The 14,349-nt window shown below is 37.9% G+C and overlaps 1 protein-coding gene across 1 annotated transcript in view; it reads right to left on the reverse strand.

Moving 5' to 3' along the window:
- The window catches only part of scinlb (scinderin like b), a 62,657-nt gene extending 49,290 nt beyond the window's left edge, over positions 1-13,367 (reverse strand). The window contains 2 exon segments of the mRNA XM_061919851.1: positions 5,403-5,590; positions 13,215-13,367. Of these exon segments, the coding sequence (XP_061775835.1) occupies positions 5,403-5,583 (181 nt within the window). The 5' untranslated portion in view covers positions 5,584-5,590; positions 13,215-13,367.
- Between the last annotated feature and the right edge of the window lie 982 nt (positions 13,368-14,349).

Raw genomic sequence — 14,349 nt, forward strand, 5'->3', positions numbered from 1 at the left:
TTGTTTCCACCTGTTCCCCATCACTCTCAAGTCCTATTTAGGCTCACTTCTCCGTTTGTCCTTTGCCAGATCGTCTTGTTTATCGTGCCTTCTAGCGTCCAAGTCCATGTCCTTGATTCCCTCCGTGCTTTGCTCCCGTTTTCCTGGTTCTCCTTTTTTTTTTTTTTGATCAAAGCTGTTTTTTGCTGTAATTTTGAGTTTACTTTTTCCTCCTTTGAGCGTCCTTAGTTTTCCTTCGTCGACCTAATTGGGGAGTTTTTTGTTGTTCCAAATTTCGTTTGATTGCCTCATTGATTGAGTGATTTTTTGTTTATTCATTGATAGTGTATTTATATATATTATGGGTGTCAAACTCTGAATTTGGCCCGCCGTGTAATTTCATTTGGCCCTTGAGGCAATATCAAATTCAGCGCTAATACTCATACTTGCCAGCCCTCCCTATTTTCCTAGGAGACTTCCAAAGTTCAGTGCCCCTCCCGAAAATCTCCCAGGGCAACCATTCTCCCGAACTTCTTCCGATTTCCACACGGACAACAATGTTGGGGGCGTGCCTTAAAGGCACTGCCTTTGGCGCCCTCTACAACCTGTTGTCACGCCCACTTTTCCTCCATACAAACAGTGTGCCCGCCAGGCCACATACTATAAGCGGTACTTAAACACACATAAGTGAATGCATCGCATACTTGGTCAACAGCCATAAAGGTCACACTGAGGGTGGCCGTATAAACAACTTTAACACTGTTACAAATATGCGCCAAACTGTCAACCCACACCAAACAAGAATGGCAAACACATTTCGGGAGAACAACCGAACCGTAACTCAACATAAACACAACAGAACATATACCCAGAAACCCTTGCAGCACTAACTCTTCCGGGACGCTACAATATACACCCCCTGCTAGCACTAAACCCCACCCACCCCATTGTTTTATTTCCAAATGTATTAGCCTGTGGAAAAACTTGATGTTGATATTTACCTCAGAAGGCTGCAATTACAAAAGAAGCATTATTTTTTTTAATTTTAATTTTATTTCATATACCATTGATGTTTTTTTGTTTGTTTTTTGAAAGTTGATTTTGCACTATTAAGTTATATAAGCATTTCTTGTTCCATATTCAGTGTTAAAGCAAATAAGTCTAGTAAACTGAGCAATAATTAACATTTTATTCATGCACTTTCTCTTGCTACTTCAAGGCTTGCATGTTTGATTCATTCATTATTGTTATTTTATTTTCAAATGTATTATTCGCCTGTGGAAAAAAGTTCATTTTGATATATACCTCAGAAGGCTACACATGGAAAAAACGCATTTAAGTTTTATTTAAATTGTATTTCCTATGCCCTTGATATTTTGTAATTATTATTATTATTTAAAACTTGATTTTGCATGTCACTATAAAGTAATATAAACCTTGCTTGTTCAATATTCAATGCAGAACTTGTTTGGGTCCCTATTAAAAGGTTAATTAATTCAACCTTGGCCCGCGGCTTTGTTCCGTTTAAAATTTTGGCCCACTCTGTATTTGAGTTTGACACCCCTGGTATAGAGCATTAGAGTTTCTTCTTCCTGTTGGAGCGCTTTTGGTTAATTCTTATTGCTATTTTATTTTTGTTAGTTTTTTTTCTTAAAAGTAGTATTCCTCCTTATTTTTTGGAGTGTTTTTTGAGTTACATGTTTATCCTCGGAATTATTTTCCAAACGTTGTTTATATTATGGTGAGATACTTTTGTCACCGGAGGTAAAAAAGTTCTTTCAAAATAAAAGCTGTCATTTTGGAAACTTCCTCTCGGCATCTGGGTCCTCTCATCATCTCCAAGTCGTAACAATTACACTACAGGCTCTTTCCACTCTTTCTACTCTCTCCCTCTCACAGAGACATAAAACAAGCGCACCTTCTTATATAAGTCACATGCTCCCGCAGAGCAGAGAGGTAGCGACACGGTAACATTGGCTGTGATGCTAGCGGAGTGGTGCGAGTGGTAATACAAGAGAAAGAACGTGCCAATCTGGTAACAAATGAAGGAAAAAATAATTCCCAAGAAAAACAGCACGGGGTCCATCGTCTGGCGGTGGTTTGGCTACATTTATGCGGCAAAAGCGTTGCTACAAAAAGTAGTAGAATGAGGAGTGCTTGAAACTCCGCATGTCAACACATCCGTTCGGTGCCACACCAACAGATTGACACATTATGAAAAAAATAGTCAACAACAGAAGGAGATAACGTCCGCAGGAACCTACCACATAGCGAAGGACATACACTATTTTATTTCCTAATATGCAGCTCATTTTAATCTGACACTTATTGAAATATCTTGTGTGACATCATGCACAAAAGTGCACTTTATTTGTTTTAAACTATTGTAGTGGCGTTCTGTACAAAAAGTGCACTTTAATTTAGTGTTGTTTTGATACGTCATCTTAGTGACATCATGCACAAAAGTGCACTCATAGCTTGTTTTAAAATGTCTCTGACAATCTTGCACTTTCTGTTTTGGAAATGACATGAATGTTTGTGCCACTGCTTAATAACTGTTTAATAAATACACTTTTGGTCAGTTGACTTAGTTGTGATTTCCATTTCTGCATAAAAGTTTAAAATGAGTATATAATAATGCAGTATGAAGAATGTTTTAATGTAGACACACAGAATCATCATACTGCTGTGATTATATGCATCAAGTGTACATTCAAAATATGGAGATATATATCGTGTATCGTGACATGGCCTAAAAAATATCGCGATATTAAAAAAAAGGCTATATTGCCCAGCCCTACGGCAAACTATGATTCCTTGGGTTTTTTACGCAGCGTTTTTTGCAGTGTGTACCATAGATTTATGTGGGAAATGGCAAAAACTCGCAAAAAAATAACGCATAAAATGCCCTTTTTTTAATACTTGTTGGCCCGAATACAGTGGGATACTTTACATTAGTTTTGGATGACACCATAAATTTAGGTGTCGATCCGATACCAAGTAGTTACAGGATCATACATTGGTCATATTCAAAGTCCTCATGTGTCCAGGGACATATTTCCTGAGTTTTTAAACATGACATTTTTTTTTTTTTTAAAGAAAAAAGATTTTGTGATGCTAAATATATCGATGTAATCATAGTGGTAACGTCTAGATACACTCCTGTACTTGGTATCATTACAATAAATCCACCCATGGCGTTTGTTTACATTGTGACGCCAGTGAGCTACAGTGTGTAGTGAAGTACGTTTAGCTATTCCTCGTCCTGCAGTGATAATGGTACTTGTAAGAAACCTACTTTATTTGTCGCCATGGAGGCGAGGATTAGTAGCTAGAACGAGATAGTGAGCCATGTCTTAAAGCACCTCTTCTTGAGGGTGTTTCAGTGTTCTAACTTCACCTTTATCTTTAGTTTTTAGGCCAAAATGCGTCTGTTTTTCCTTTTCTGTCTACACACTGTGTCTGCTCGTACAAACCCCGTTTCCATATGAGTTGGGAAATTGTGTTAGATGTAAATATAAACGGAATACAATGATTTGCAAATCCTTTTCAACCCATATTCAGTTGAATGCACTACAAAGACAACATATTTGATGTTAAAACTCATAAACGTTATTTTTTTTTTGCAAATAATAATTAACTTAAATTTCATGGTTGCAACACGTGCCAAAGTAGTTGGGAAAGGGCATGTTCACCAATGTGTTACATCACCTTTTCTTTTAACAACACTCAATAAACGTTTGGGAACTGAGGAAACTAATTGTTGAAGCTTTGAAAGTGGAATTCTTTCCCATTCTTGTTTTATGTAGAGCTTCAGTCGTTCAACAGTCCGGGGTTTCCGCTGTCGTATTTTACGCTTCATAATGCGCCACACATTTTCCATGGGAGACAGCTCTAAACTGCGGGCAGGCCAGGAAAGTACCCGCAATCTTTTTTTTACGAAGCCACGCTGTTGTAACACGTGCTGAATGTGGCTTGGCATTGTCTTGCTGAAATAAGCAGGGGCGTCCATGAAAAAGACGGCGCTTAGATGGCAGCATATGTTGTTCCAAAACCTGTATGTACCTTTCAGCATTAATGGTGCCTTCACAGATGTGTAAGTTACCCATGCCTTGGGCACTAATGCACCCCCATACCATCACAGATGCTGGCTTTTCAACTTTGCGTCGATAACAGTCTGGAGGGTTCGTTTCCCCTTTGGTCCGGATGACACGATGTCGAATAGTTCCAAAAACAATTTGAAATGTGGACTCGTCAGACCACAGAACACTTTTCCACTTTGCATCAGTCCATTTTAGATGATCTCGGGCCCAGAGAAGCCGGTGGCGTTTCTGGATGTTGTTGATAAATGGCTTTTGCTTTGCATAGTAGAGCTTTAACTTGCACTTACAGATGTGGCGACAAACTGTATTTAGTGACAGTGGTTTTCTGAAGTGTTCCTGAGCCCATGTGGTGATATCCTTTAGAGATTGATGTCTGTTTTTAATACAGTGCCGTCTGAGGGATCCAAGGTCGGATTCCGGCCATGCCGCTTAGATGGAGTGATTTCTCCAGATTCTCTGAACCTTTTGATGATATTATGGACCGTAGATGTTGAAATCCCAAAATTTCTTGCAATTGCACTTTGAGAAACATTGTTCTTAAACTGTTTGACTATTTGCTCACGCAGTTGTGGACAAAGGGGTGTACCTCGCCCCATCCTTTCTTGTGAAAGACTGAGCATTTTTTGGGAAGCTGTTTTTATACCCAATCATGGCACCCACCTGTTCCCAATCAGCCTGCAGATCTGTGGGATGTTCCAAATAAGTGTTTGATAAGCATTCCTCAACTTTATCAGTATTTATTGCCACCCTTTTCCAACTTCTTTGTCACATGTTGCTGGCATCAAATTCTAAAGTTAATGATTATTTGCAAAAAAAAAATGTTTATGAGTTTGAACATCAAATATGTTGTCTTTGTAGTATATTCAACTGAATATGGGTTGAAAAGGATTTGCAAATCATTGTATTCTGTTTATATTTACATCTAACACAATTTCCCAACTCATATGGAAACGGGGTTTGTTAGTACTCGGTGATTGTTTGCTGCCGAACATGCTCCTCTGCTCGTAAAACCAGCAATGTCATGACGTGACGACGACGGGGGACCGGTACTTTTTAGGGGCGATATAGTACTGAATATGATTCATTACGGTAAATAAGCAGTAGTGAACATTCATTTCATTGTTCATGCATGGCTGCAAACGGAACAGGAAGTGGCCCCAACTCAAAAGATATTGCAATGTTGGAAAGAAAAAAAAGCCTGGTGTGTTGATCGTTTCCTAATCAACTTCCTGTTATGTTTTTTCCCGCTAGATTTCATCGCACAGCCAGACGATGAGAACACGCTGCTGGTGTTTAAGCAAAGAAAGGATGGAGTCTCACCCAGCCACATGTGGATGTTGTAGGAGGGCGCGGCGGTGGTGAAGAGCAGCAAGTAAGCGTCGCCGGTGTAAAAATTGCCGTGCAGGGCCTTGGGCACGGCCTTCAGGTCCAAGTTCTCGATGCGCCACACCTGCAAGCCTGGCTGCTTGCCTGCACCCGCAAACTCCTTGTGGGACACCATGATGACTCTGAGGGAGCAGATAAAAAAAAATAGGGTTTCATCCTTCATGCCGTAAAAACCACTTGTAGATCCACCGGAGTCACAAAGCGGTGTCGTGTCCCACTTTATATTTTATACACAAACGCACCCAAGTCGAATTCTCGTCACACGCTGAGTTTGACACCTGTAATTAAGGATCTATGTTAGTAACATCTATGCCAGGGGTAGGGAACCTATGGCTCTAGAGCCAGATGTGGCTCTTTTGATGACTGCATCTGCCTCTCGGATAAATCTTAGCTGACATTGCTTAACGCGATAATTATGAATAATTTCGCTGGTAATCACAGTGCTAAAAATAACGTGCAAAGTACAAAACATTCTCATCTATTTAAATCCATCCATCCGTTTTTTACCGCACCTGTTCAAGAAGTCGAATTAATGGTAAGAAGTATTTTATGTCACGATGGGGGGGGGGTTGCAGCTTGCTGCGGGGTCGTTCCCCCAGGATGGTAGACGGACTACTCGGGACATGGCATTTAGGTAAAAACATGATTAAATATTAACTAAACTTGGGCTAAGGAACAAAGCTAACGCATAAACAGACTAAGAACATAAATCAAACAAAACTTACTTGGCATGGCATGAAGCACGAAACTATGGCAAGGCATGAAACAAGTCAGCACAGGGCGACTGACTGGCAAAGACGAGCTTAAATACTGCCTCTGATTAGTGCTCGGGAAGCAGGTGAGGGGGCATGTTGTCCACCAGAGACAGGTGGACAAAATGAGTAACCAAGGAAACCAGACAAGGGAGTGGAAAAAAACAGGAACTTAAAGAGTCCAAAGGACGAACAGCACATGGCCAAACAAAAACATGATCAACAGACATGACATTTGATTTATTATTGGTTAGCTTCAGAATAACAATGTTATTAAAAAGAATAAAAGACTTATTGTACTCAAAAAATGTTGGTCTTACTTAAAAATGGACACATTTAGTTGTATTCAGTGTTAAAAAATATGATATGGCTCTCACTGAAATACATTTTGAAATATTTGGCTTTCATGGCTCTCTCAGCCAAAAAGGTTCCCGACCCCTGATCTATCTGAAACAATGTACATAATTAAAACAAATATTACAATTAGAGATGTCCGATAAATGCTTGAAAATGTAATATCGGAAAATATTATTGTTACTGTTGGTGTCTTCTAGCCGCTCTGGCAAATGATATTGTCTAAAAATACATTTTCCCATCGGTAAAGTGACATCATCGTCAAAGTCTTTCAGTCAATTAGTGTGCGAGGAATATATATATATATATATATATACATATATATATATATATATATATATATAGATATATATATATATATATATATAGATATATATATATATATATATATATATATATATACATGTATATATATATATATATATATATATATATATATATTAGAGCTGCGCGGTTTGCGGTCTCATCCGCGGATAAACCGCGGGTCGGGCGGGTAACATGACGAAAAAATTTATTTTAATTAGATTCGGGCGGGTGGCGGTTGAACCATTCGGAAATATTTCATATACATGGTTCTGGGATCAATATCCTTTGCCATTAAGACCTGTGTCACAAAGCGAAGAAGACAATAGGAGACGCTAATATTCTCCAGAATCACTACCAGCAGTCACCCAGATAATAAGTATTAGGGCGTGTTATGAAGCCATTGGCTTTGTCGCCCTCTACAACATGTACGATCTGCTTGTCAGTGAAGTGAAGTATATTTATATAGCGCTTTTTCTCCAGTGACTCAAAGCGCTTTACATAGTGAAACCCAATATCTAACTTTTTTTTTTACATTTAAACCAGTGTGGGTGGCACTGGGAGCAAGTGGGTAAAGTGTCTTGCCCAAGAACACAATGGCAGTGACTAGGATGGCGGAAGTGGGATTCGAACCTGCAACCCTCAAGTTGCTGGCACGGCCGTTCTACCAACCGAGCTATACCGCCCCACAGTCCAGCAACATGTTGTGTGTGGCTTCCGCCGACACACGCACATGACTGCAAGGCATACTGGGTGACACAGAGTACACTAATGGTTGTGATATAAACAATTTTAACACTCTTAGTAATATGCGCCACGCTGTGCAGCCACACCAAACAAGAATGACAAACACATTTCGGGAGAACATCCTCCCAGTAACACAACATAAAAGCAACACAACAGATACCCAGAATCCTTTGCATCCATGACACTGCCTGACTATTTTATACACCCCGCTAGTGCGTCGGTAAGGTGGGCGGGGTTGGAGGCGTGGGGGTGTAAAATATATTCAGGAAGCGTCACGGATGCAAAAGATTCTGGGTATTGGCTGTGTTGCGTTTATGTTGTGTTACTGGGAGGATGTTTTCCCGAAATGTGTTTGTCATTCTTGTTTGGTGTGGCTTCACAGCGTGGCGCATATTAGTAAGTGTTAAAGTTGTTTATATCACAACCATCAGTGTACTATGTGTCACCCAGTATGCCTTTCAATCTTCTACGTGTGATTGCGGAAGCTGCACACAACATGATGCCAGACTAACAATCGGTTTGTACATGTTGTTGAAGGTGTCTAAGGCGATGACTTCACAGCACGGCCTTATTCTTGTCATCAGGATGAACACCGTTGCATATTCACGAGAACGTTAGCGGCTCCCATTGTCTTCTTTACTCTGTGAAACAGTTTTAAATAGCTCTGTGAGTGGTAAAGGTGGCCGACCTCTGATGTAATTCAACGGGCAGTTGGCGGGCGGTTACGGTTCTGATAAAATGTTGGTTCGGGTGGACGGCGGGTGGATGACGACTTTGGTGATGCAGTTGCGGATGATATAATTGCCTATCCGCGCATCTCTAATATATATACATATATTATACATTTATAACATTATATATACACACATACATACATATAGTTGTGTATGTGTGTATACACACACACACACATTTATATATATACACTTAATAACAAAAGTTACAATGTCCGATAAAATTCTAAAAAAATTATGACAGACCACCTCAAAAAAACGATTTCCGGAGTATTTTACTGAATGGGACACCCAAAATGTACATTAAAACAAAGAAAGTGGGATTTAATATATTAACTATAAACAATAAAACACTGAATATTAACAAGATAGGAACATATTTTACTCCTCAAAAAGTTGGATTTAAAATATTAACTATAAACAATAAAACACTGAATATTAACAAGATAGGAACATATTTTACCCCTCAGACCAGCTCTTCCGTAGACATCTTTTACAATCAAGCAAAACACAACAAAAATGTAACAAACAGCCAAGTGTAATAATAAACACCTAAAATATTACCACTTTCATGCAGAAATTTGTTGTAAAAATTTGCTTCTGCATCTGTTCCTGACACATAGGTTTGGGGCTGGCTGCTCTGAAAACAAACCCCGCTCAATCTGCTTTGTTCCTCGTTTGAGCTGCGGTGACGTAGATTACCGTAGTAACTCCTGTAACACTCAAAAGCGCAGAATTCAACCACTGAAGTAATTTCTATAGTTCAAGACTCACGGTCATTAAAAACAGCACATCACAACGGCGGCTACAGTTTTGATATTAATGGTCTAAAAAATGTGGAACGTCCAGCGGGCCGGATTGAAAATCTTAATGGACCGCATGTGGCCTTATTTTACCCAGGTCTGCACTAATAGCAAGTCTTTACTCAGTTTTTCTTTTTTTTTTTGCACAGCTCAGGTTTCAATGGTTTGCAGGAACTGGCTGATCAATACAATCTGCAGTGATGGACTACATTGCCACTCAGTGATAATATAATAATACATTCTGCAATCATGGCCAGTCATGGACTACAATGCTACTAAGTAGGGATGTCCGATAATGTCAGACTGCTGATATTATCGGCCGATAAATGCTTTAAAGGCCTACTGAAATTAGATGTTCTTATTCAAACAGGGATAGCAGGTCCATTCTATGTGTCATACTTGATCATTTCGCGATTTTGCCATATTTTTGCTGAAAGGATTTAGTAGAGAACATCGACGATAAATTTCGCAACTTTTGGTCGCTAATAAAAAAGCCTTGCCTGCACCGGAAGTAGCAGACGATGTGCGCGTGACGTCACGGGTTGAGGAGCTCCACACATCTGAACATTGTTTATAATCATGGCCACAAGCAGCGAGAGTGATTCGGACCGAGAAAGCAACGATTTCCCCATTAGTTTTAGTGAGGATGAAAGATTCGTGGATGAGGAAAGTGAGAGTGAAGGACTAGAAAGAACGACTATACGGTGGGAGCGATTCAGATGTTATTAGACAAATTTACTAGGATAATTCTGGAAAATCCCATATCTGCTTATTGTGTTACTAGTGTTTTAGTGAGATTATATGGTCAAACCTGTACAACCTGAAAGTCGGCCCCGCACCTTTCTTCAGCACCAGTCGACGGTTTGTGGCAATGCCCCTCTCTGCCCTTCGCAAGGGACCCTCTTCGCTGCATAATATTTGTGTGTGTGTGGTCCAATCCAACTGTGTTCGCTTGCCCGCTCCGTTCCATAGTAAAGCTTCACCGTCATCTTTCGGGAATGTAAACAATGAAACACCGGCTGTGTTTGTGTTGCTGAAGGCGGCCGCAATAGACCGCTTCCCACCTACAGCTTTCTTCTTTGACGTCTCCATTATTCATTGAACAAATTGCGAAAGATTCAGCAACACAGATGTCCATAATACTGTGGAATTATGCGATGAAAACAGACGACTTGTAGCTGGGAACGGTGCTGGAACAAAATGTCCTCTACAATGCGTGACGTCACGCGCACACGTCATCATACCGCGATGTTTTAGCACGATACTTCAGCGCGAAATTTAAAATTGCAATTTAGTAAATTAAACCGGTCGTATTGGCATGTGTTGCAATGTTAATATTTCATCATTGATATATAAACTATCAGACTAAATGGTCGGTAGTAGTGGCTTTCAGTAGGCCTTTAAAATGTAGTATCGGAAATTATCGGTATCTGTTTCAAAAAGTAAAATTTATGACTTTTTAAAACGCCGCTGTGTACACGGACGTAGGGAAAAGTACAGAGCGCCAATAAACCTTAAAGGCACTGCCTTTGCGTGCCGGCCCAATCGCATAATATCTACGACTTTTCACACACACAAGTGAATGCAAGGCATATTTGGTCAACAGCCATGCAGGTCACACTGAGGGTGGCCGTATAAACAACTTTAACACTGTTACAAATATGCGCCACACTGTGAACCCACACCAAACAAGAATGACAAACACATTTCGGGCAGAACATCCGCACCGTAACACAACATAAACACAACAGAACAAATACCCAGATCCCTTGCAGCACTAACTCTTCCGGGACGCTACAATATACACCTTTCCCCACCTCAACCTCCAGATGCTCTCTCAGGGAGAGCATGTCCCAAATTCCAAGCTGCTGTTTTGAGGCACGTTAAAAAAAAATAATGCACTTTGTGACTTAAGTAATAAATTCTTTAGTGCCATATTGGCATGTTTCTTCAAATAACTTGAGTTGATTTATTTTGGAAAACATTGTTACATTGTTTAATGCATCCAGCGGGGCATCACAACAAAATTAGGTATAGTAATGTGTTCATTCCACAACTGTATATATCGGTATCAGTTGATATCGGAATCGGTAATTAAGAGTTGGACAATATCGGAATATCGGCAAAAAAGCCATTATCGGACATCCCTAATAATAATACATTCTGCAATAATGGCCAGTCGTGGATTACAATGCTACTCAGTGTCCATCCGTTTTCTACCGCTTGTCCCTACATGATAATACATTCTGCAATAATGGCCAGTCGTGGACTACTAAGCCATAATATGATAATAATACATTCTGCATTAATGGACTACAATGTTACTAAATGATAATATAATAATAACACATTCTGCATTAATGGATTACAATGTCAGTAAGTGATAATATAATAATAATACATTATGCATTAATGGACTACAATGTTACTAAATGATACTATAATAATACATTATGCATTAATGGACTACAATGTTAGTAAGTGATAATATAACAATAATACATTCTGCATTAATGGACTACAATGTCAGTAGGTGATGATATAATAATAATTCATCCTGCATTATGGACTACAATGTTACTAAATGATAATATAATAATAATACATTCTGCATTAATGGACTACATTGCTACTAAATGATAATATAACAATAATACATTCTGCATTAATGGACTACAATGTTAGTAAGTGATAATATAATAATAATACATTCTGCATTAATGGACTACAATGTCAGTAGGTGATGATATAATAATAATACATCCTGCATTATAGACTACAATGTTACTAATTGATAATATAATAATAATACATTCTGCATTAATGGACTACATTGCTACTAAATGATAATATAATAATAATACATTCTGCATTAATGGACTACAATGTCAGTAAGTGATAATATAATAATAATACATTCTGCATTAATGGACTACTATGTTAGTAAGTGATAATATAATAATAATACATTCTGCATTAGTAGACTACATTGCTACTAAATGATAATATAATAACAATACATTCTGCATTAATGGACTACATTGCTACTAAATGATAATGAAATAATGATACATTCTGCATTAATGGACTACAATGTTAGTAAGTGATAATATAATAATAATACATTCTGCATTAATGGACTACAATGTTAGTAAGTGATAATATAATAATAATACATTCTGCATTAATGGACTACAATGTTAGTAAGTGATAATATAATAATAATACATTCTGCATTAATGGACTACAATGTCAGTAAGTGATAAAATAATAATAATACATTCTGCATTAATGGACTACAATGTTAGTAAGTGATAATATAATAATAATAATACATTCTGCATTAATGGACTACAATGTTAGTAAGTGATAATATAATAGTAATACATTCTGCATTAACGGACTACAATATTAGTAGGTGATAATATAATAATAATACATTCTGCATTAACGGACTACAATGTTAGTAGGTGATCATATAATAATAATACATTCTGCATTAATGGACTACAATGTTAGTAAGTGATAATATAATAATAATACATTCTGCATTAATGGACTACATTGCTACTAAGTGATAATATAATAATAATACATTCTGCATTAATGGACTACAATGTTAGTAAGTGATAATATAATAATAATAATACATTCTGCATTAATGGACTACAATGTTAGTAAGTGATAATATAATAATAATACATCCTGCATTAATGGACTACAATGTTAGTATGTGATAATATAACAATAATACATCATGCATCAATGGACTACATTGTTAGTAAGTGAAACTGTGTTAATAATGAACCAAAACATTGCACAATCGATGCTGCCACTGCTTTGCATTTCCACGCACAATTCCACTTTTACGAGACACTTTTGGAGTTACGTCACGATGTAAGCTTCTTTAAGCCGCTCATCGACTGTTGAAGCAGCAAAAAAAAAAAAAGAAGCAAACTTGTTTTCTTTTCCAAAAGACTTCGCAATGCTTGACAAAAATGAGAATCATGCGCGGGATTGTTTGTAACGCGGGGACAAAGTGAGGACACTTACGTGATTTGCAGGAGATGAGTGGAGAAGACGTGTCCGTGGAAGCTGCAGATGTGGGAGTGACACTCAGATCCTCGGAGGGGGGGAGACGGAGGAGGAGGAGGGGGGGGGGGCGGGGCCTCTGTCAGGATCCCGCGCGCTGATTGGCGGAGAGCAGCAAGAAGAAAGCTCCAGATGCTCTCTCACTTTTATGGGCTTTCTTCTTCACAACCTGGCTGCTTTAATGGCGGCCCACTTCCGGTTGTGTTCAGGATACTGGCGTGTCGCAACAGGGAGGAGCAAAGTTCAGGTGAAATATTATGCAGGTCGTCTTGTTTGTTTTGGCTGTGAACCAAAATGTATCTTCTTTTTTTTTTTTTTATCTTTTTAAAAGTCTTGTTTGCTTTGGCTGTGAACGCTGACATATCTTTATTTTAGTTATTTATTTTTACCTTTTTAAAAGTAAGCTACCAGGAAAAGGGGAAACTCTTTTAACTTCCTGCTTGGAATATTTAAAAAAAATATATATTTAAAAAAACATTTTTTCAAACAGGCAACGTTTCGACTTTAATGAGTCTTCTTCAGGCCAATGATTGGCACAAACATAATGTGAGCGGCCGCCATCATGACCGTGAAGCTAGGCGGCTTTTTTATTTTATTTTATTTTATTATTATTGTTTTGTTTTTTTAAACCTTTATTTATGAATTTCAACATTCACAAACAGTTGAGAAATAATAATCATAATACAAATAATAATAACGCAGACATATCTTTTTTTTTTTTTTTTTGCCTTTTTAAGGTAAACTACCAGGAAAAAGGCTTAAAACTTTTAACTTCCTGTTTAGATTTTTTTTAAATATATATTATCTATTTTTTATAAACAGGCAACGTTTCGACTTTAATAAGTCTTCTTCAGGCCAATGAGTGGCACAAACATGTAAGCCATTTTGTATTTTATTTTTTTAAAAACCTTTATTTATGAATTTCAACATTCACAAACAGTTGAGAAATAATAATCATATTGCAAATAATAATAATAATAACGCAGACATATCTTTTTTTTTTTTTTACCTTTTTAAAAGTAAGCTATCAGGTAAAGGCGTAAAACTTTTAACTTCCTGCTTGGATTTTTTAAAAATATATATAATCTTTTTTTTT

This window comes from Nerophis ophidion, linkage group LG14 (assembly GCF_033978795.1).
Source record: "Nerophis ophidion isolate RoL-2023_Sa linkage group LG14, RoL_Noph_v1.0, whole genome shotgun sequence".
Taxonomy (NCBI): domain Eukaryota; kingdom Metazoa; phylum Chordata; class Actinopteri; order Syngnathiformes; family Syngnathidae; genus Nerophis; species Nerophis ophidion.